General features: G+C 50.0%; 1 protein-coding gene across 3 annotated transcripts in view; it reads left to right on the forward strand.

Moving 5' to 3' along the window:
* CCDC136 (coiled-coil domain containing 136) overlaps positions 1-24,364 on the forward strand; it is a 48,545-nt gene that overhangs the window by 14,338 nt on the left and 9,843 nt on the right. Inside the window, exons 4-8 of one of the 3 annotated variants that reach the window (XM_053257608.1) lie at positions 13,885-14,268; positions 16,220-16,337; positions 18,205-18,607; positions 19,704-19,847; positions 22,378-22,489. In XM_053257608.1, coding sequence (XP_053113583.1) covers positions 13,885-14,268; positions 16,220-16,337; positions 18,205-18,607; positions 19,704-19,847; positions 22,378-22,479 — 1,151 coding nt within the window. In that variant the 3' untranslated portion in view covers positions 22,480-22,489. The remainder of the gene's footprint in view (positions 1-13,884; positions 14,269-16,219; positions 16,338-18,204; positions 18,608-19,703; positions 19,848-22,377; positions 22,490-24,364) is intronic. The other 2 variants (XM_053257610.1, XM_053257609.1) reach the window with 2 other exon arrangements.

Raw genomic sequence — 24,364 nt, forward strand, 5'->3', positions numbered from 1 at the left:
AAGTCTCATGGCTGAATGGGGGGATTTGAACTCGGGTCTCCCCGGTCCTAGTCCAGCACTCTAACCACTACACCATGCTGGCTCTTGTGAGACACCTGTGAGACTTGTGAGACACTGGGGGTGTCTCCTAATTTTGTTGCTGTTGTTGTCCAGGTACCACAAAGTCATTACAAGTCACCTGTTTTCCTTTCCCTGAAATCTGCTCATAGGCAGCTGAAATCAAGGCTTGAACTTCCTGCTTGGCCCTGCCCCCTCCAACAGGTATTTTCCTGTAATAATCTGGCCCAAAACAACATTTTGAAAAATACAGAAGGTACAAGCGGTGTATAGTGGGGGTGTGCACGGAGCCGGCTGGTCCGGTCCGGTTCAAGTCTGAACTGGACCTGAACCGGACCGTGTCAGTTTGGTTCAGCACCTCCTCAACCTCCCCCTCACCCCGGTTCGGTTCAGTCCAGGGTGATGGTGGTGGTGTTCGCAAATTTCTTTTTTTAAAAAATTCTTTTCTTTTTTAAACATTTACCCGCTCTGGGCGAGTTGTCCAAGGTGGTGTGTGTGGAGGTTCCCCCTCCCCCTGCCGGCTTCCCTTATTCCAGAAATTGACCCAGGCCATGCAGAGGCCTATTGCACAGGTGCAGCAGCCTCCAAAATGGCCGCCGCACTGAGGGGGGAAGGCCAAAAACTGGCTGAAGAGCAGCCAAATGTCTGATTTCTGGAATATGGGAGGCCGGCGGGGTGGGGGAGGGGGAACCTCCACTCCCCCACCACTTCTGACAACTGCCCCAGAGGGGGTAAGTGTAACCCCCTCTAAAAAAACTAAAAAAACAAAACAAAAAACTCATGAACCCCAAGGGGGAGGGGTTCCTGTCCGGGGTCGGACTGAACGGGGTGGTTCGGTTCGACCCCGAACCGTCGCACATCCCTAGTGTATAGGGTATATATAGGCCCAATCTACCTCAGGGATGTGAGTTAAACTACTCAAATGCAATAATGGTTGCCTTTTATTTTCAAGAGGTTTCTCGTTCGCTGGGGCCAGATTTCACTGGATTTCACCAGCCCTGACAGAAACAGAAGGCCTCGTGGTCTTCATTCCCCTCATCTCCACTCGAACATAATCTTTATTACCAGTGAAGAAATTTGTGATCATGCAGAGAGTTGCCACAAATTTCCTGAATTACAAATTCTTTCTCAGTCATTTTAATCCATCCGTGCAAGACGAATCCACACTATCAGGCCTCCCACATATATCAGAAGGCTGCAGGGAAGTTGAGCAGTGTTGATGTCATAATCGCCTCAGCCAATGGGAGAGCACTTTTGCTGTGCCAGGGAAATGTGAATCTCTCGACAGGATTTCTAAACAAACTACTTCACGTAGGTTGAATAAAATCACAGCACTACCTAATGGTGAACCGCTTAATGGATTAATCCTACTAAAAATGTTATGCTGGTCTGTGACCATAATAAAGATTGATTGATTGACACTAAAAATGCTGTGTGATGTTTAGGAGACTTCCTCATTGCAACAATTTGGCAACTTAGTTCTGTTGTAATGAATAACGTGTGTGGCAGCTGAGCTCTTGCAAGGATCTCAGCTTTGCAGCTCAGGTCTTGTAAAGCTTATTTCAGTAGCGGCTCATGCTGATGAGCCAGTGGTGGTGGTGGTGGTGGTGGTGGTGGGGAGGTGCCAAATGAGGCACAGCTGCCTCTGGTTCCTGGCAGCTCTGCTTGCACTGCTCTGTCTCTCCCATCCTACCCTGCCCTGGAGATCAAGGGGACTGTGCTGCCTGCAGGCTGGCTGTTGGTCAGGTAGAACTGCATGGGCTGCGCTTGGGCACCTGCAGGCAGTGCAGCTCTCATGAATGCTGGGGCTGGGTGGGATGGGAGCGAGAGGCTGCGGGTCACCAGAGGCAGCTCTGCCTCGTCTCCCCGCCACCCCCACCAGGTTCATTACGGCAAGCTGCTACTGGCGTAATTTAGCCTAGCTTCAACGAAAGGTTAATTCGAAAGCCACCGTGAAAAAGACATGGAGTGAAGGCAAAATCATCACCAGGTCAGACGGCCAAGTGGGACATTAGCGTTGAAACCAGGACAGTTTGGACAGCCACTTCTGACAGTGGGTGAGTTGGCGCTGCTGGCCTTGGTGTGTCTGGCATGTGCAGAGGGGTCCCTTCCTCCCCTTCCAAGCCATGCCAGATTCCACCCGAGCATGGCTCAGAATAGGACTGGACATTTCTCTAGCTTCAGGATGGATGCCTAGCGGTTACCGATTGCCTTGCATGAACCACTTCGCTTGTATAAGGCTACAGTGAGTCTGAGCTGATGAACTCCCAGAGGAAAAACCTTACACAAATACTGTTTAACTCCCAAGCAATTAACTCAGAGCAAGTGGGCCAGAATTAATTAACACATTTCCCCTGGGTGATTATTAGGTCATAATTAAAAATAATAATGATAATGATGATATTCAGATAGTTAGAAAACCTTGGAAGCAGAATACAATTTGAAAGGTAGAAAAATCTAATAAAAAATATATATATGAAGGAATTGGTTTAGAGAACAGCATGATGAAAAGATCCAGAAGTAAGAAAAAGAGATTAATTCATCCAGAATTTGCCAGATTCCTGTTGTTAAATGTGTCAAAGATGTAAACGTTTGCCTCTAAGGTTTGGCTGAACCAAATTACTTACAACTTATGGCAATTCCATCCATATTTGGACTCTTGAGGAAGGAATATGTACTTCTGGGACATATCAGGTATTTTGGAGCCAGATGGGAAATGTCCAGAGGCTCCCTTGAATAAACAGGGGCGGGGGAGTGACCTAGTTTACTTATTGATTATGGAAGCTGATGAAGGACCGGTATTGATCTGTTGCTGCTGCAAGTTGCTTTATGGTATATTTGGTGTCAGCGGTTGTCTGGGCTTGGTGGACCCCACAGCCCACCTACCACAATACCGATTCCTAACATGACCCCCTGCTCCCTACTGTTCTCCTATGTGCGGCCAGGCAGCAGGGAGGTCAGGAGGGCGTGTCAAGAATTGCCGCTCTCCTTCCCCAGAAAAATGGACTCCAGAGTTGGAACTTGGGGCTCTGGAGGAGATCTCCTAGCCTGACACCTGCTCAGTGCAGAAAACTGCGACAGCATCCCTGACTGTGAGCCAGAAAGCAGAAGGTGGGGAGGGGGCCTCAGCTGAACATTCTGGCCCTGGACCGCTCAGAGTCTTAAAAAAGCCCTGCCTGAGACAGCTTCATAGGTCATGTGCCTGGGAAGCCAATGTCTCCTTCCTTGAGAGCTCAGAGCCAAACTGAAATGGATTTGGGTCCCCCCACCCCGCAGCAGCTGCTGCTGGCTTTTGCTTTTTCCAAAAGTCGTTGTTGGGAGTGGAGGTGGATGGAGATCAGGGCAGCTGATATTAGCCATGGAGGGGGAAACGTACAGGCATAGCTTGGGCGTGTGTGTGTGTGTGTGTGAGAGAGAGAGAATGGATATTTGAGTTCGCTAGACCTCCCTTGTTCCACCCCGCAGTTCTGATCCAAATGGTTCTCTGGACATCAGGAGTTCCAGTCATGCAATTCCCCACCTAGGTTTGTCCACGGTCAGGGTGATGAGTTGGACATCAAGGGGGGGGGATGTAGAGTGTCTTTCCCAGTCAGCCTACATACTTGGCCCTTACATGCTTGTGTGGATTGTTTTGCTCTGGTGGTTACTTAATTACTTGCATCTTTTTAAATGCAAAAGAAGGGAGAAGGGTGAAAGGATCCCTTGTTCCCCGAGCAATCCACTCCTGCAATGCTTCCTCCCTCGAAGGCCTCGCTTTCCCCCAATTAGCTCACCTGTGTCCTCAGAGCCATGTGGTGTATTTAGAGGGCTGTGACTCAGTTACCTTTCATCGAGGGAGTCTTAATCGGTGCATAATGCAGCTATATATAGCAGGTGCACTGTATGGTATACGCCCACGTGTCTCGGGAGCAGCAGGTGGTGAGTCTATATGTTGCTCAGGAGACCACCCCAGGGCTGGGGGAGTCAGTCTCGCAGTGCTGGGTCCGAGAGCTCCGAGAGGAAGCTGGCGGGGAACATTTCAGGCCCAGGATGCAGACCAGGGCTTAGACTGGATTAACCCGTTCCGGCTAGGGCAAGGCTCCTCAAGCTTGGGGCCCCAGATGTTGTTGGACTACAACTCCCATCATCCCCAGCCAGTATGGCCAAAGGCCACATTGCACCCATTTTTGTCTTGATCCCCAAAGGAGGGTGCTGTTGCTGGCCTGGAGAGACACATCACAACCCCTGGAACCTGATGGTTTAAACAAACCTTTCGCAGGATGATTCGCAGACTTGGTAGAAGGTGGCACAGGCTAGCACGGATGGAAGTCTGTGACTCAACACTAGGTGGAGCGAGAATAGCAAGGAAGGGCAGGGTGCCCACAAGCAAATTAGCTGGCAAGTCTTTGTACCCTGCTCTGACCTCTGTGTTCTTGATATATCTCCGGGATCGCCTCTCTCGGCCGGCTGTATCCCGTCCTGTGAGGTCTTCTCAGCTGGCCCTCCTTAGTGGCCTGGGCTCTGGTGTAGTGTGTGGTGCCTGTAGGAGGACCTTTTCTGTGGCCACCCCTCTTCTTTGGAACAGTCTTCCCCCCCCCCATTTCTTCAGCCCCCTCTTGGGTTGCTTTTAAGGCCTTTCTCAAGACCTACCTGTGTTTCACCCAGCATTTGCCCTTTAAATTTTTTAAAAAGTGTTATTGGTATTGTTGTTGTTCGCCGCTTAGAGTCTTTGGAGGAAGCAGTATATAAGAAATTTTTAATGAATAATAAATAAATAATACGAAGGCTCACACCGTCTACTACAGGTATCCTGTCAAAGCTGGTCTTCACGTAGCTGAACAAGGCAGTAGAATTCTCTCTACCACTTCAGACTGTGAATGAGGAATCTTCTTCTGATTAGGCCTCTAAATTTAAAATAAATAAATAAAAACCTTCTTTGCAAGTAGAAAGCTAGCACAGGAGAGAGCAATGTGCTATTCTTTCTCCATGGTGTTTTGTTCTAGTTTTTTTTTTTAAAAAAACCTACAGAGAATATTTAATGTTCAAAAATGGCATCCCCTACCTGACTGCTGAGCTATATGGCAGAGGACATCATGGAAATGTAGGGATATTCCCTGCAGCTACTGTATATCTTTTTATCTTATTTTACTTGCAGGGACCTTCAGGATTGCTAAAAATTAGGATTGTTGTCTCATTAAAGATATTTTAGTTGATTTATCAAATGAGCTTCAATCAGTCAGTGAGATCTGCATAAATCTGCATATACGACTAAAGAGTTCTAAAGAAAAACACTTCCTTTGTTTTTACATAGATGTAGCAGGCACCATCTTTAGGGGCAAGCTGAACTCATGCTTTAAAAAAAAGTGAAATAGCAGCTGGATCAGGCCCCCCGATAGGCAGGGATAGGGGGCTGTAACCTGACCGTGTACCATTGCCCCAGTCTGTTCTGCCATCTCCATGGCTGCTATTAGTCAAGAGGGGAAAACCTTATTGGAACAAACAAGAATTGTGTTTCCTTGGCAAATAGCAGCTGCAGCCCACCCTTGCCCAGTCTGGATGGAGATCACAGTGCGGGGCGGGGCGGGTGGGTATAGGTAATCTCTTCTCTCCCCACCCCAGTCCTGATCCACATGTTATTTCAAGTTAAGAAAACTGATCCTTTGATCAGTTTTGATCCTTGTGCACAAAACGGACACATGCCTCTCCTAAACTGGTGCCTGCAATCTGCAGTTTTTATTAGTACTTGTATTGAGAAAGTGTTGCCTAGTTAATCAGGGATGAACTGATTGGGGTAGGGCAACCTTGGCACTCCAGCTGTTGTTGAACTACAGCTCACAATTTATTGTGGCTGGGGATGATGGGAGTTGTAGTTCAGCAACAGCTGGAGTGCCAAAGGTCACCTACTGCTTACCCATTAAAAGTTGCAGTCTGCCTAAAAATTAAGCCACACTTGTTTGGATAGGAACATAGGAAGCTGCCATACACCGAGCAGAGGCGTAACTAGGGAAAACGGCGCCCAGGGCAAGCACTGAAATGGCGCCCCCCCGCCCTCCCAACATACTACATTATACTTAGGTTTTTCCTCACAAGTGCTCGTCGCCGCCGCCAAGCCAGGCCACTGACTGGCCGCCAGGCACCAGCAAAGCAATGGGGGGGGGCGGCGTGGAAGGGACCGCTCGTGGGGGAGGGGGCGCCGACGCGCTCCCTTGACTGCTGCAGCGCTGCTGCACTGAGCAGGAAACATTTGTATTAACAAAAAATTTCAAAAAAAAATAAATTTTTTTTTGTCATGGCGGCGCCCCCCATGTGACCAGAAAAGATGGCGCCCGGGGCACGTGCCCCCCCTGCCCCCCTATAGTTACGCCTCTGACACCGAGTCAGACCATTGGTCCATCTCGCTCAGTATTGTCTACACAGACTGGCAGCAGCTTCTCCGAGGTTGCAGGCAGGAGTCTCTCTCTCAGCCCTATCTTGGAGATGCTGCCAGGGAGGGAACTTGGAACCTAGATGCTCCATCCCCATCTTACAGTGTTCACACATGTAGTCTCCCATTCATGTGTAACCAGGGCAGACCTTGCTTAGCAAAAGGGACTAGTCATGCTTGCTACTACCAGACCACCTCTCCTCCTAGCTTTGTTGCTTATTTATTAAAAATATTACTATCCTGCCCCTCCATCACACTGCTGCTCAGGGCAACTTAAAATAAAACACAATGAAATAACAAAACAATAAAACCACAGTAAAATAATAATAATAATGATAAAACAAATATAAAAAACAAGACAGCAAGATAAAATAGCAGGCAGGATTAAGTAGGAAAACCCAAATAAAACCAATTTAAAAATGCTTCTTTGAAAAGGAAGGTTTTCAGATTATTTTAAAAACTAGTCAAATTTAGTTCCAGAACCTAATGTTTTAAAACATGGCTCTTAGCTGTGGGAGTGTTTCCAGTGTCCTAGTACTGAGGAAATCCACAAGATTTCTCTGTGTGAGTGTGTGTGTGTGGTGGGAGGAAATGACCAGGAGCCAATGAGATATCAGGCTGCTAATGATATCCACACACATGAATGCAACTCCATGTCCGGCAACTGGAAAATAATCTTATTAGAGGTTTCTGGAACGTGCTGCAGTGTTTAAGTCAGGGGGAAATGATCTATTACTTAATAGTTTAAATAATAATAAATTAATTAAAAGCATATCCTGCCATTTTATGGTTTTAGACTGGCTGATATATCAAGACAATAAAAACAATCACATTAATTACAATCACATTCGGCCTGGTTCTCCAGAGTGAATTGATTTTAATTGTTTTTACTTTGATGTAAACCGCCCTGAGCCATTTTTGGAAGGGCGGTATTTAAATCGAATGAATGAATGAATGAATAAAACATTGACAGGGCTCAAATAAAATTAGTGCAGCATTGCCCCTGAACAAATCACAAGCTCTCTGTTAAAATGCTTCCCCAGCTCTGCATTTCCAACTGAATGTTCAACATATAGTTGAGGGGAGTGTAAAAAAACCATGATGGTACCTAGCAATTTATCAGTCCTTTGGCAGCTCCAGTAATACTTACTGGGGGGGAAACATGGGCCTGGGGATACGTTTTTCTGCAGCTTATAACTTAACTACTTCATAAGTGAACTCGGAAAGATTCTTATCCATTTGCTAGCATGGATCATACCCTAGACGTATTGTGTAAATCACAGTGGCTTTCTACATTTGATGTAGTTGGGGGTTACTGACAGGGGCATGCAAGAGACAGAGAAAAAACGGTGTTTCTTGCACACAGAGGTCTCTTTGCATTCTTTATCATGCCTTTTGGGTTTGCCATCCATCCTGTATGTTCTAAAGCAGGGCTGTATAACTAACTTGGGCCCTCCAGCTGTTATTATTTACATTTTATATCCCGCTGTTCCTCCAAGGAGCCTAGAGCGGTGTACTACATACTTGAGTGTCTCCTTACAACAACCCTGTGAAGTAGGCTAGGCTGAGAGAGAAGTGACTGGCCCAGAGTCACCCAGCAAGTCTCATGGCTGAACGGGGATTTGAACTCGGGTCTCCCCAGTCCTAGTCCAGCACTCTAACCACTACACCACGCTGGCTCTCTCTCTTGTTGGACTACAACTCCCATCATCCCTGACTATTGGCCACTGCGGCTGGAGTTAATGGGTGTTAACAGCTGAAGGGCCAAAGTTGTGAAGTCCTGTTAGTTTTGGGCTGCCAGGGGCTGCTGCCAGGAGCTCTCCAAAGCTCATTTCCAGGCAGTTCTCGCTGCTGAATAACGTTCATTTCAAGGAAGCAAAATGAATGTTATCCAATGAATGTTGCACACAAAGAATCTACCGGTCCATGACTCCAAAATCATTGAGTAAAACTGGTCTAGATAACACACAATTGTAACGGAATGCTTCTTGCCACAGCATGTAGTGTGAGAGGGGTAGTTTTCAGACAGTTGGAAAAGACTGGATTGTTAGTGAACTTATAAAAAAGTCAGTCTCTGAAGCTCCTGGTCTGGTATTTAGGGCATTTTATTTCCTCACAAGTGACAGCAACAGATTCAGGGAAAACGGAACCTGTGTTGAGCTTGGCCAGTTCCAACCAATGTTGACAGGTGCATCGTGTGGTCTGCTTGGTCTCCTGCTGCGGATTATGTATGCACATGTGCAGAGATGGTTGAACTACTTAGTCCAGGGGTTCCCAAGCTTGAGTTCCAGACTACTACTCCTATCATCCCCAGCCACAAGGGCCAGTGGGGATGATGAGAGTTGTAGTCTAACACCACCTGAGGACCCAAGCTTGAGAACCCCTTGATGTAGTTGGTAAGGGGGCACAGTTTGTGTGGACTGAAACCTGAAGTGTTCTGCCACATTCATACCCTCCAACATTTCACAGATGAAGACAGAGAGGAAATAGCTATGCAAACAAGCTGCTATTCTCATATTGAGGATTATTATGGGAATCTTTCCCCTCCACATACAAACTGCTGAAGGATCTTCTCCACTCACTGTATTCATACGCTGTCTACTGTCTGCCTGAAAGCAGAGAGGTTGTGGTTCATTCTTTTGGTTAAAGATATATTAGGAAAAACCAAAAATGTTCTATGATGTTATCAACAGTTGAGACTTTTTTATTTTTAAAAATGGCTTTCCACATATATAGGTGAAAATGGCTTACAAAACCGAGATCAGTCAAAGGGTAATACACAAGAAAATACAAACCACAGTGCAGAAACACTAAAAATGCTGCATACAACAGCTAAAAACAGCTAGAGAGAGTTAAAACCTATTTCATCCACTAGTGAGGAAAGCCCGTTGGAACAAGCATGCCTTTAAAAGATGCTGAAAAGTCAAAAGAGAGGGGGCCAACTGAACCCTTCAGGGAAGGGGGTTTCCCAGAGAAAGGCTTGCCCCTCAGCAACTGCAGACTGCTACATGGCGTGTAAGAGTTCATGTAAATCAGGACTGCCAAACTTTGGCCTTCCAGCTGTTTTGGGACTGCACCTTCCATCATTGCCAGCCCCAATGGCCAGTAGTCAAGGATGATGGGAGTTATAGTCCAACATCTGCAGGAGGGCTGAAGTTGTATACCCCTAAATGCATTTACATGTGAAATAGAGGTAAGAATGCACATCTGCACACAAGAAATTTGTGTGAGCGTGCATGCGCACGCGCACCTCCCCCGCCCCCCAGCCTCAGAGATTTAACTTCTAGAGACAATGAGGTCATTCACACATGTGAAAACTGTGTCCTACCCAGGTTTGGGAGCTGTGTGTGCCCCCAATTTTCGGTTGTATGGAAGCAAGGTAGGAGGAAAACCTGGGTAGCTTTTTTTCTTACCTTGCTTCCACAGTCACTTCTCCCTCCTCCTGCCTAATTGTTTGCACCTGATGGATTGATTAAATGCCATCAAGGCGACTCTTAGCACCTACACAACTGAAAATTGGAAGCACACACAGCTCCCAAACCTGGGTAGGACACCGTTTTTGCTTGTGTGAATGACCTCACAGTTTTGTGAGTGTGTGAATGACCTCTGTGAGTCAAACTTGATGAAAAATGTGAGGTCCACGATGGTGTCCCTTCACATTGTTTTCATTGTTTAAAAGCAGTCCATATGGGGGGTGGATTTGATCATGGCTGCAGTGCTGGGGCTGCAGAGGTCCTTTCCCCAACAGCCCTCCTCAGCTGCTATTAGCTGTCGCTGGGTGGGAAGGGACTTCTGCCTTGCTGGTTTTTCTGCCTTTCTGTGGATAATAGCAGCTGGAGAAGGGAGGTGGGGTGGGGTGGGGTGTACGAAGTAACATTTGCCCCAGCAGCTAAACCAGGTGGTTGTTGTTGTTACCACCACCATCATTATTTATATACCACTTTTCAACAAAAAAGTTCTCAAAGCAGTTTGCATATTTTTTAAAATAGTAATAGTAATACTGTAATATTAACAGTAATAATAAAATAAACAAATTAAAAAATGGTTGCCTGTCTCTAAAGGGCCCACAGCCTAAAAGACACACAAAGTAGGCACCAGCAATATCCGTTGGAAGAACACTGGAACGGAACAGGATCAGTTGCTCTCCCTCTGCTAAATATCTGATAATCACCCCTTTGAAAACTGCCTCTTTGTCCAGTGAGCAGGGGATTTATCTTTATCTCACAAGAAGAACTTATTTCAACATAGAAATCCAGGGACCATTTGATACACAAGGCTCTGTTTCCAGAATAGCACCACACACACCACAAGGCCCACTGCCAACAGTAGGGGTGCTGACCTGTGTTCCTGGCAGGGCACCTGTGCTTTATGGCAGGCAGAAATTCAACAGGTGTGGTTTCCCCGGGCATAAAGATGCAGCCATGAGGAAACACCTAAATCTTATTTCCACCCATTATGTTGAACTCATGTACTATCTGTGTGTGCAATATATTCATATACAGAACTGTGAACATGTACAAGTTATTCAGACATTGTGTTCAACACATGTATAGTAGTACACGTCTTAGCTGTACCCTGCATGGCAGGTGGGGGGATGGAGGGCTTGTGACTAGCCAGTGGTGCACAATTCCAGTTTTTTAAAGGTTGATTTTAAAAAATGAAGACACGTATTGTCATTCACACAAAAACATGTGCATGTGTTCAGAGACCTGTATACACATATATAGCAGCCAACATCTTAAAAAACCGAAGCTCCTGTGCTCTTTAAGACGTGCTGCTGTTGTGGACAGGATCAGCTCAGGCGATTTCTGAGTGTCTCCCCTTCCCCTGCAGTTCCTCTGTGCAACCCTCCGGATAACAGGGGTGTAACTATAACAGGGCAAGGGGAGACAGTTGTCTGGGGCCCCACTGCCTTGCCCCCCCCCGGCAAGTCACATGACTGACTCCCCCAGCCGAGCACCCGCCCGGGCTTCCTTCAGTTGTATCCATCCTCCGAAACTGATGTGAGTGTTAAGACCTGGAGCTACCCGAACAGCAGGTCTTTCTCTAGCACCATTCAAGGACTTGCATCGTCCCCAATTTGCAAAACCTTTTTAAAAATAGCTTGAGCTGAGCTTCAGTGCAGTGGGGGCCCCATTTTAAAATCTTGTCTCTGGGCCCACTCCAACCTTGCCACCCCACTGCTCCGGAACTTCTGGAGGAAGGGGAGGCTCTCAAAAGGAGTGCTGTTGAGTGAGTCGATCCCGTTCACGGCACCCATGGCGCGCCACCGGTGCTGTGTGTGCTAGGCTGTTGGCCAAGGCCATGTCTGGATCAGGCTTGAACCTGTGGGGTTTCTGCCTGACCACAGAGCCGTTAAAACCCAGGAGGCCTGCAAGGAGGAAATGCAGAAGGTGGCAACCCTGTGTGTGTGTGTGTGTGTGTGTGTGTGTGTGTGACTCGTCTGCGTCCCTCCGTTCTGTCTTCCCCTCGGCCCTTTCCTGGTTTCCTGCAGCTTCTGTCTGCGGGTGCCTCTGCAGACACACAGGGCAAGCTGTCCGATGGGTAGGGCACCTCTTCTGCTCGCCCGAATTTGGACCACATCCATGCATGCCTCTGTGTGTGTGTGCGCGCTTGTGCACCGCAGGCATAGCAGGCACCGCCCTCCGCTCGGAGTGCCGCCAGCCCAGGCCCGGCCGAGCCGAGGAGGCAGGCTTCGGCCTAGTCCGGCGGGTTCCGAGAGGCTGCAGCTTTAAGGCTGCAAGGGGGCCTCCCGGCCAAGCGCAGGGGTTGGGCTGGGCAGGTCCGCCGGGGGCCCCGGGCCAGCTGTATCCATGGAGCTGCGGCCCGCCTCCTCCAAAGGCAGTGAGTTTTGGGTCCAGGAGGGAGGCCGAGGTGGCACGGGGCGCTGCCATGGCAACCAGGCCCAAGCCGCCATGGCACCGCGTAACTGCCAAAGGCGGCCCTGGCGGAACCTGTGCCCACCCCCATGCCCTCCCCCAAGGAGCAGCACCCGGTTCCACCCCACCCCATGGCTTGACATCCCCGGCCTTGTGCGCATAAAAGGGCATTAGAGCTGCACCCAGTGCAATCGCCCTTCTAGCACCCCCGCCCCCCCCCCCCCCCCGCCCACCTCCCTGTGCCTCACTTCTGCCCCGTTCCCTTCTGGCCTCGGCCCCAGTTAGGGGTGCCAACTTTTTCACTCTCCTTTGCTCCTATGCTTGTAACAGTAGCAAGATCAGCAGACAGAAGCAACTAAGGATGCTCCCATTATGAAAGGTTGTGCCTGCTGCTTCCTGCCCGTCTAGCTGCTTTTCAGAGGCAGAAGAACATGCTACACGGTTTTTTCCTAGTCAGTTGGCAGCCCTAAGGCTCCACTCTACAACAACAACAACAAATATTTATATACCACTTTTCCACAAAGGTTTCCAAAGCAGTCCACATAGAGCAATAATAAATAAATAAGATGGATCCTTGCCCCCAAAGGGCTCACATTTTAAAAAGATACAGAAGATAGACACCAGCAACAGCCACTGGAGGGTTGCTGTGCTGGGGACGGATAGGGCCAGTTACTCTCCCCCTGCTCAATAAAGAGAATCGCCACGTTTAAAAGGTGCCTCTTGGCCCAGTTAGCAGGGGTCACACTTATTCAATACACCTTTATGTAACCAACCACTCAGTCAGGTGGTTTGAAAGTGTTAACTGGGTTCCCTCCCCATTTGAATGTTTGCTGGCGAAGTGAGACTGCTAATTTTCACTGGAGGTTGAACAAATCCTAGTATTAAATTGATTTTTTAAACAATCAACTGACAATAATATTCTGACTTTTTGGGGGAAGGGACTATTTGACACCCTCCCCGCTTTTAAATGTTTCAGGACTGTTGCTGCTATTACATGTAGACATGTGTATTATACATGTGTTCTTCTCTTTAAGCACATAAGAACGGCTTTGCTGAACTAGACCAAAGTCCATCATGCTGTTTCTTCGAACAGATGTTGTGGGAAACTCAGAAGCAAAGCATAAAGTTTATGACTGCACTATGTGGTCTGTCCTCTCAGCATCTGGTGCTCAGAGGTAGACTGTCCCTGAACAGTGGGGTTATACTTAGCTATCCTGATGAATAGTCACTGATAGGCTATTGATAATAGACCCATGCTTTTGTGTAATAATGCTATCCCACTAGCTGCCTTCACCACATTTTGTAACAGCAAATTCCATTAGTTAATTATGTGTTTTTTTTAAGACTCCCTCTTTGTCAGTCCTGATTATACTGCCGATTCATCAGACTGGATGCCCTTGACCGTCTCTAGGCCACATTTTGCTTTCCTAACTTGTCTGGACCATGGCTACAATGTTGGTATATCCCTCTCTAAGAGTAAGGTGGGACTGTCTATATTTGAGATCTCTACCTTCTCATGCTCACCTGCCTCTCTCCTGCCTCCAGCTCAGATGCGTTCACTGACAGATGAGTTCGATCTGGTGCAAGAAGGCAAGGACGTGGAGCTGGAGCGCCTTGAGCAGGAGCTGCAGGAAGCCAATGAGGAGATCCACAACCTGCGCCTGGATGCCGAGGAGGCTGCAGCCTTGCACGAGAATGAGATCGCCGGGCTGCAGGAGGAGCTTTGTCGCCTGAAGGCCGAGCTGGAGCGGGTGCAGGATGTCCGCAATGAGTATGACATGGAGATCACCACCCTGCGGGCTGAGATCAACATGAAAGAACCAGGCACTGGGGACAGCCAGCCCTCTCCCGAGATGATGGTGATGACACATTTTGATGACCGGACTGCCAGTGCCCCCAGTGCGTCAGAAGAAGTGACCAGACTCCAAGGTACTTTGGGCCTTTTTATACCATAACTGATCATGGGGTGACCCCCCTGAACACCATTGGACCTCTCATGAGTCCATGCAGTAGACAAGGGGCTTGGTTAATTCAACCGTCTTCTAACAGCAGGGCCGTGATCTCTGTGGCAGGAAGTCTTCAGAGTTCCCTAGATCAATACCTGAGCTATACTTGAGCCGTTCCCTGACCTGTGAGATGGTCTTTGTATTTGAATTTTAAATTGCTTTTTGATGTACTGCATGGTGTTTCTGCATTTAGACAGGCCTGTTAGGAATGTAAACTTCTGCTGTTAGAGCAGCTGCTCAGAACCCTATCAGTTTTAAAAGTTTTTAGACCATCAGGGACCGGGTGGTCCAAGACTGTGGTGCCTGAGGCAGCAGGGTGCCAAATACTGCACTACCCTACACACTGGGTGGGGGCCAGCCCCCTTTTTCAAAATGGATCCTGGGCTGCAAGCTTTGAAAATGGTATGGGTCAGGGGAAAGGCATGGTTGTCGATGGCCTCTCCTTGTGCTTTCTTGCAAGCTTTGCAAAGGTTGTGAGGAGAGGCTCTCCTTGCAAAGCCTGCAAGGGTCAGATTGGTCCCAAAGAGCTGCTCCGATGGCGTCAGTGGGGGCATCTTGCTGATGCGGGCGCCAGGGGTGTAACTATAATAGGGCAAGGGGAGACAATTGTCTGGGGGCCCACTGCCTTGGGGGGGCCCCCAGAGGCAAGTCACATGACTGACTCCCCCAGCCGTGCACCCGCCCAGGCTTCCTTCAGTTGTCTTCATCCTCCGAAATTGATGTGAGTGTTAAGACCTGGAGCTACCAGAACAGCATGTCTTTCTCTAGTACCATTAAATGACTTGCATCATCCACAATTTACAAAACCTTAAAAAAAAAATTAGGATGATGTTCTATTGTGGCACATAGGAGATAGACAGATAGATAGACTACGCTTTTTCTTAACACTATTCAGCCTCATTTAAGATTTCTTTACTTCATGAGCTGAGCTTGAGTGAGGGGGTGGGGCCCATTTTAAAATCTTGTCTATGGGCCCACTCCAACCTTGCTACGCCCCTGGCCAAGAATCTGCTGTCTGAAGGGACTGCCTCACCTAGCCTCATGAAAAGGCCACCCCGGCCAGGAATGTCATCCATTGTCCTGTACCTAATCTCTTGTGCAGCTCAAACCTTTGCATGGCCACTTGGAAAAAAGTCCCACCCTGTTCCATAGGTTTGTTCTCTCGTGAGGTGTCTATTCCATAAGTCTTTCTCTCTCCACATTGCCATGGTTTGTCCCTACCTGAGCAATATGCATGTTTTCTTAGAAGTCCGTTTTACAGAGTTCTAGGAGACCAGGTATATGTGTATAGATATGCAGTCTACATCAGCTACCTTTCTGTGCTCCACTTCTGTAGAAGGTCCTTGGAATTTCATCCCTGACATCCAGGAAGGATGAACCAATTTTTCCAGCAAAGAGAGAGATAAGTCACTCACTGACAAATACAGAGGGCTCTGGAGCACAGAGGGTGAAGCAATTTCCTGAGCTGGCTTAGCCAGTGGAACCTCACTCCACTGGAGATGCCAGCTTAGTGTTCAGCTTCAACGCAAAAGCAAAGGAACTGTAGGCTGCTGAACCTGTTAGTGGTCAGCCTGAGACTGTCCAGCTGCTGTTGACTATAACTCCCATCATCACCAGCTGCAATAAATTGTGGCAGGGATGATGGGAGTTGTAGTCCAGCAACAGCTGGAGAGCCTCAGGTTAGCCACCCCTATGCTAGATGTTCTCATTTTGGATTGACTGAGCACATGAAACGGTACAAACCTAGCTACTTCCATCCACTGCACTAGAAAGTATCTGAAGCTGCACGCATGGTTATACTGTTAGCACAGGCTTTAGAATTTGCCCCCTGCAAATGATGCAGCACCTCTCATCCAAACGTGTGTGCTTTGCAGAGGAACTGAAAACCATGAGCACGCAGTACCAGCAACTGAGTGAGGAGTACCAGGTCTTGCAGGAAAGCAACAAGATCATGGTTCATCAGCTCGAGAGGCTGGAGGCCATGAAGAACAGGTGAGGCTCAACAGCAGTGTCTGTGTGTGGTTGGGGGGTGTTGGCTGTGCTGGGGCAGGGCTGGAAGGGACAGAAAGCAACTGCCAAATGTCACTCTTTTCCCAGAAGGGCTTTCCCAATGCTTTTATCTTTGCTTTAAAGCAACTGCCAGAAGAGGGAGGGTCTGGGGCTTCATCTTTCCCCTCCGCACTGTTTTCCTGATCCATTTACAACCATCAGCCACAAAGCTCATGCTAACCTTGCAGGAGAAATAATACTTGCTCCTATGCTTTTAACCAGACCTTTTCATACTTATAACAGGTAAACTTTTTTCTCACCACCCTTCACATGCTTAATTTCTGTGTGTCAAAATGCTGCCAAAAGCATAGGAGCAGAGCCATTTTTTTAAAAAAAGGTGGCAACCCTAGTCTGTCCAGGGACTTGTCCTCCTGAGCTCTGAGACCTTGATGCAAGTACACACAGCCCCCGCTTCCTGAAAGGGCTGCCCCACTTGCTTTGGTGAAATATGGACCTATCTTTGCTCTGGATCAGAATGGGTGGCTTAGAAGCAATTCAACAGCCACGTTTTGGCATAGCATTGGCACCACCTGCTCTTTGTTTTGGTGTAGAGCCTGAGCAGCCTTGCGGGATCAGATCAAAGGGCCCTTTCCGGCTAGGCCTTTTCAGATGGCAATAAACTCCATGATGTGAATGATGAGAGCTTGCTCAGCATCCATACACTCCCACAGACTTCCAGCCTCTTTCCCAGCTTTCAGACCCGCAGCACAGACCTTGTGCAATTTACCCCTGCTAACTGGGCAAAAAGGCACCTTTTTAACGTGGCGATTCTCTTTTATTTAGCAGTGGCCCTCTCCACCCCCAGCACAGCATCCCTCCAGTGGCTGTTGCTGGTGTCTATCTTCTGTTTCTTTTTAGATTGTGAGCCCTTTGGGGACAGGGAGCCATCTCATTTATTTATTATTTCTCTGTGGCCCTGAGCCATTTTTGGAAGGGCGGTATAGAAATCAAATGAATGAATGAATGAATGAATAAAAATTTCTTCAAAGCTACCTGCTGGCCAGCTTTTACTGTTCAAGAGTAACCGACTCCTTTCCCCCATTTAAAGTATTAATGAAAAGGGGCAGGGTATTCTCAGAAAAAGAAGAGGAGATTGGTGCAGGAAAATACAGTACTCATTGATTACAACATCCCAACACGTTTCAAACTATGCACGTTTCATCCAGAGAAAAGAATAATGAAACATGACAGTGTTCCTAAAGATACCTCTTGCCTTAGCATGCCACTGCGGGAATTGTACGAGCTCCCTGCTGGTGGGGGGTGGGGGTGGGGTTGTGTGTGGGTCTGAACAGTGCATGAGATCCTGCTGGGAAAGGGATGGAAGTTCACAGACCTGTTCCACAGTTTCTTGACGTCTGGAACAGGCCCTAGTCCAGCAGCACCCTGCTTCTTACAGTGGCCAGTCAGGTGCCTCTGGGAAGCCTCCACTCAGGGTGTGAAGGCAAGAGCTCTCCCCTGTCTGCTTCTCAGCTGGGGCAGTCAGGGGCAGGTTGCCTCTCAACATGGGATTCCACCTAGCCATCATGCCTCACAGCCACTGACAACTCTCTCCTCCCTGAGAGGCCCGAGGCTGGCTTTGCATGTCTGCTGCAGTGGCCGTTTTTCTATGGGCCTCACCCAATGACGTCATTACAATGGCGGGATGGCGCCTGTCTGGTCTTTTGCAAACACGATGCCAGTGTGTCACTCCCTCCCTCCTGCCTGGGCCCCCACAGACACAGTCACCTCCAGGCCCAAATGCCCCTGTCCCCCCCCCACCTCCTGTAACCCACCTCTCCCATCCACAGTTTGGCAATCATCTCCCTCTTAGTGAATTTCCCTCTGACAGGTCCAAGAGCAAGCTGGACGATTCACCGATGCTGTACCTAGACTCGGAGCTGGAGGGGAACGCAGAACGCCGCTTCTCCGTGACCAGGCGAAGCAGCCTTCAGTTGGTCAGCAGTGCCTCCTTGAAGACGGATCTCACGAGCACCAGCAGTGGGTATGATGAGGAGGAGAGGAACTTGAAGCTGGAGGAAGACACAGTCTTGGAGGAGGAAAGTGGATACGAACCGCAGACCCAGCTGAGGGAGGAGGAGCAGAAGGTGGAGCTGATCCGGGCCCAACTGCAGTTGCGCCTGAGGGAGGAGGAGGAGAAGGTGGAGCAGATTCAGGCCCAGCTGCAGTCCTACCTGAGAGAGGAGGAGCAGAAAGCGGAGCTGATCCGGGCCCAAGTACGTAGTGGAGCTAGAGGCGCTTCCTCTCTCCTAGGGCAAGTGGCATAGACTCTGCCCTAAGAGCCTCAGAGGTTTCGAAACAGTTTCCGCCCATGGCACCCTGGAAAGGTCGTTCTGTGAGGAATCTGTGCAGCGTAGTGTTCGACGGCAGGAGCTGTGGATGAGGATATCTCTTGCCCCATTTCAGTTGTTGTTGTGTGCCGGGTGCCTACAGAAACGGAGCTCTTCACATCAAGCGAAACAAAGACGCTGGCCTTGGCTTAGTCCGGGCAGGACAAGAGAGGTGCTCTCTGGCCTAGGCAAGGGTCAGGCTCCAGGTAGCTGGGCTCTTGGGGCTCAGGGGAGCTGTCTAGGCCAAGAGCAGGTCCACAAGCGGCAGGGGAAACACACGCCAGAGCAGCACAAGAGGCCCAGGAGAGCCCAAGGCAGATGTGGAGTCCAAGCCAGGCTGGTCCCAGTGCAGGGAGCTGTCAGGGAAAGGGAGCAGCTGCTTAGGTGCAAAACAGGGGGTTTGATGGAGGAGCAGGTGCTGAGGCCAGGGAGCTCAGGGAGGGCCTGTGGACAGGGAGTTAAGTGGCCCTTGGAGTCGACTGAGGATGCTCGGGAGGCTGGCACTGCAGCCCAGGGGGCGCCATCGAGGTGTGCTGGTGGTACAGGAGGCCAGGCACCCAAGCCTTGGTGGGTCCCCTCCCCCAGCACCTTCCAACACATAAGCAGGGGACCCTCACCTTGGGTCTCTCGATGGACTACAGCTCCCATCCTCCCCAGCCAACATGGCAGGGGAGGATGGGAGTTGTTGCCCAACAAGATGTGGGGAGGGCCTCTGCTTGGCCAGCTCTGACAGAAGGGAAGGGGAGTGGAGAGAAAGACGGGTGCTGGGCTGGCCCCTGGGGCCAGCGGGCTGCGTTGGGTTTCTGTTTGTCAGAAGGATAAGTGAAGACTGATCTGGGGACCTCAAGATGGGGTCTCCAGATGTTGTCGGACCGCAACTCCCAAAGGCCGTTGTGACTGGGGATGCTGGGAGCTGTAGTCCCACAAAACCTGGGTGCCACTGCTTGACTCTCCTCTGTGTGCCTCCTTCTTGCCCCGCCAGCGCGACCAGGCCCAGCAGACCATGTGGGAGATGGAGAGCAAGTACCAGGCCAGCCACGAGGAGTGGGAGCAGCTGCACGAGGAGCTGAGGCTGTGCAAGGAGGAGATCCAGAGACTCAACGGCACCATCCCCACAGGCGGACGGGTAACCCTGCAGAGCAGTCGGGGGCAGGGCCGGGGGTGGGGGAGGGGAGGGCCAAGGTTGCTTCGCGGGGGGCGGGTGGGTGGGTGGGAGCTGGAGCAGTCCTTTCACTGTGGCTCCAATCCTGCACATGCCTGATTGCGCAAAAGTCCCGTCGTGCGCCCAGGGTGTCCTCCTTCTGAGTCAGCATGCATAGGATCGGGCTGAGAGTGGAAGGAGGTTGTGCCGGCTCGTTCTTTCTGGGTGCAGTCAGGCCTGCCTGAGCTTGCTGATGTGAGGCAGCCTGCAGCAACCTCTTGGGGAGGGCTGAAGCCCTTGGCCTGGCATTCTGAAGTCACCCCCACAAAACAGGTGGGGAGGGAATGTGTGTGCAGACCTGCCGTGACCCAAGAGGTGAAGAACTTGGAGGGAGGGATGGCCAGTCGGGGGACCACTCCATCCTCCAGACAGCAGCCCAGGGAACCAGGAGGATACTGAGCCCCTCCAGTGGATCCTCTCAGCCTCCTTAGCAAGGCTGGGGCCATGTCACAGTGGGGGCTTCCCGAGAAGTCGTGCTCAGGTGGACACAGCGGCAGCCCGTCCTAACGAGGGGCAGCTGCACCTGGTTCCCTGGCAGCTCCGTGGGCGCCTCTCCCGCTCGTCCCGCCCTGGCGTTAACGAGAGCTATGTTGCCTGCAAGCTGGACCTTGGTCTGTGTAGGCTTAGCCTGCAAAGCTCTACCTGATGAATAGCCAGCCTGCAGTCAGCAGAGCTCCCGTTAATGCCAGGGCAGGGTGGGGGAGGATGGAAGAGAGAGGCCCTAACCGAGCTGACAGGCATCAGAGGCAGCTGCCCCTCGTTTGGTGCCCCCAGACTCATTAGGACGAGCCATTCCTGGGTGTACCGAGATGTGTGCAGTTATAGATTTCATACCTGTCGTTTTAAAAAAACATAATCAGTTAATGGAATTTAACAGCCGTGAGATGCAGCAATGGCCACTCACTTCTGTCCCTTTGGAAGGGGATTAGGCCAATTCATGGAGGGGGGGTCTAGCAATGGCTGTTAGCCCTGACAGCCAGTCGGGACCTCCAAGTTCAGAGGCTGGATGCCAACCAGTTGCTGGGGAGCAGTAGCAGCTGTTGGCTCCCAGCCGGGCCCCATGGGCCAGGGGTTTCCCTGGAGGCATCTGAGTGGCCACTGTGGGAAGCAGGAGGCGGGACTAAAAGCTGGAGCAGCTGGACATTGGGGCTTGTGTTCTCCAAATCAAAAGCTTTGAAGCACACAAGGCATGGAAGCTCGCCATTTCGGACATGTTTTTATTTCCCTTCCCAGTGAAAATGTGAGTGCTGTGTTTTTGGGAGGGGGCCAAGTCAAATGGCTTTGGGGACTGGATTTGGAACAGGTATGATTCCAGTTTCTCCATGTTTTAGCATTTGCTGGCTGTGGATGTGTGTGGGATCCTCAGCAGAAAAGCCCCCTAAAGCAGGGATTCCTTCCCGATCATACAACTCCCATCATCCCTGGCCACAATGGCCAACCATTGTGGCTGGGAAGATGGGAGTTGTAGTCCATCCATCTCTTGGGACCCCAAGGTGGAAATCCCTGTCGTGAGCTACAAGCCAATCTGCTCACTCCTGTTGTCGCCTTCTTGTGGCACAAATGGGAATTGGAACCAGGGGGGACCAGGGCACTTTCCAGATTACACCCTGCAACAGGGGTAAAAGGCTTCGGCTTGGCAGGATCGTATGGAAAACGATCCCCCGAATCTCAAACTCCCACAATGGGAAAATACAACTATTGTTCTGCAACAGACTTGCAACGTTGTAGCACTATAACCCAAAGATAAAATCCGAAAGAAGGCATCGGGAATGTGAACAGCACCTTGTTGTCAGCACAGGGACGGCAGTGTCACCACACAGGAAGTACGGAAGCACACTTAGCAGATCCGTTGTGACCTTGTTGTCGGGGTTAATCTGGAAAGCGCCCAGGTTTCTGTTTCAGATGGAACACCCAAGGCTCCCCGATGGACTTTGGAAAGCAATGATGCGAGAGACGCCTTCCGTGTGGAAATAGGAGGCTCAGTCACACGTGCAGCTTTTCTGGTGCTGCGCCCATGAACAGCACCCAACAATAGCTAGGCTCCTGTTCACAGGCACGTGGCAATCTCCATGTGGAGGTGCTTCTAGGATCAGTCTGCAAACTAGTCCATCAGCTCTGAGCCTTATTTCAGAAATGGCAAACTTACTAATTAAAAAAGGTGGTGTTGCAGGGTGCTGGGACGTTCTGGTCCGCTTTCTCACAGGACCACAGGTCCCAAAGTTCCTGGGTTGGGTTAAACGCAGTTGAAGTAGGTTTCCGTTTTCAGGGTGGACATGCCCTGAGCAGCAGAGCCCCCCCATGTGGGCCTAAACGGTGGCAGCCCAGAGACCCTGGGGTCTAATCTCTCTTTTCTCTCCCCTCCCCCCGCCCCCCGCCTTGGCTCATCTCCCCTCTTGTGGTGTTTGTGGCTTCACCTCCACGTTCCATTCCACGCTCTCCCACCCGCCCCCGTCAGGCTCCATATGCACCCGACCCCCCCATGATCTCACTCCCTCTCATAGGACTGGTTGTGATAGTGGCTCTGCTCTGGTGCTGGTGGGCCGAGACCTCTTCCTAATCCCGATCAGGTATTGGTATCTGCTTCTTCTGCTGGGCTGCTGCTGCTGCTGCTGCTGCTACTCTTTGCTTTGGCCACCTGCATGTCGGACTGTCTTTCTCTCCTTCCCTCCCCAACTTCTGTTTTTCTGCCTGCCCCCCATCCCCTTGAAGTCGCAGCCTCCCCTCCTACTCCCTTGAACCCACCTCCCCTGCAGTCCCCTCTTGCCTCACACACTCCTTTCTACAACAAACACATCTAGACAGTTGCATTCATTCCCTGGCTGGGACAGAGGAGGAGGTGAGCCCGTTTCTGAAGGCTCTAGGTCCAAACTAGGGCCACTTCCATACAGCAATAACATGCGGGGTATTTGAAGCTTTCACACAAGTTCCAAGCACAACCATACTCCCCATATACACAGTGTTGCAGACTTCTGTGCTATGATTTTCACAGCTCCACCTGCTGGCCAGCTCTTGCATTCCCGGAAGAACTCACCCTATTCCCCAGTCACCATCAACTGAAATGGTAATGAAAAGGGACGGGTTTTTCTTGTAATGCAAGAGCTGACCAGCAGGTGGAATTGTGGAAATTGTGCAAGGTGCCTGCTTAGTGTGTGTGTGTGGAGTGGAAGATGGTGCTGTGAAGCAGCATGGTAGTCTGCAGCGCCATGTGTACAGACAGTAAGATCACACTTTGAATATCCTGTGTGCTGTTGCTGCATGGAAGTGGCTCAGATGCTACGTTAAGCCTGTCAGTAGTGCTGATGGCCTTAACTTTTCTTTTTAAAATAGCTGCTGTAGGAGGCCCAATCAAGGCCAGAGTGAGGGGGCTTTAACCCTTTGTGCACCACACTAGGGTCCCAGTCGAGATCAGGCCCACCCATGGCTGACAAGGAGGAAAGCTCCCATGGGTGCCAATGGGACCCCCCCAGTTGAATAGCAGGTGCCAGAGGGCCTGACCCATCTGGCTGAGGTTTCTGTGTCCCCCATTGCCCCATCCCAGGTGACCGCTCCCTTCAAGTACTGGATTTGCCAGCTTACCTGGCAAATGAGGACAGGAATCACCTCCTTTTGGAATCGTGTGATGGCAGCTCAAAGCCGCATTGGGGGCCTTTTGATGCACCTCCCATCCTGCCCTACTTTTTGAAGTGGACCTCAGGATGGCTCTCCCTTATCCACCCTGGGGGCTAAAACTTGCCCATTAAAAAATTGCTCTTTTCATTTAATTGATTTAAGAGATGTATAATATTTCTCAGTTTGGCCGCACAAGATGGCTAACATAACCAACATTAAGTACAATGCATTAAATAAACAGCCGACCTACTTAATAGACAGCAGCAGCAAAACAGGGATGCACATTTGTTTAAATGTAAGGAATCCATATTCTTTAAAAGTACTTATTATTTATTTATTATTATTATTTTATATTCCGCTCTTCCTCCAAGGAGCCCAGAGCGGCGTACTACATGCTTAAGTTCCTCCTCACAACAACCCTGGGAAGTAGGTTAGGCTGAGGGAGAAGTGACTGGCCCAGAGTCACCCAACAAGCATCATGGCTGAGTGGGGATTGAACTCAGGTCTCCCCGGTCCGAGTCCAGCACTCTAACCACTATACCACACTGGCTCTTCTGTTTCCTATGGGCTAGTAGAGGGAAATGTTGGCTGCTGCGATATGGCTGTGGGCCATGTCAAGAGTCTGACTAATCATGCTCCCTGCCCAGGTAACTCTGCCAGCATTCCGCCCCCATTTCTTCCTTCTTGAGGGGGCATTGTCGCCCCCCACCCATGGTCCCTCCATCCCTGAGACGCTGTTCATTTAAGCAGCACTTCTAACATTACACTGAAGTTATAGTCATCACACAGTGCACATAAATAGCCTTGAGTGTGGTCCAGTTTAGTGAAGCCAG

The sequence above is a fragment of the Hemicordylus capensis genome, chromosome 5, assembly GCF_027244095.1.
Source record: "Hemicordylus capensis ecotype Gifberg chromosome 5, rHemCap1.1.pri, whole genome shotgun sequence".
NCBI lineage: Eukaryota > Metazoa > Chordata > Lepidosauria > Squamata > Cordylidae > Hemicordylus > Hemicordylus capensis.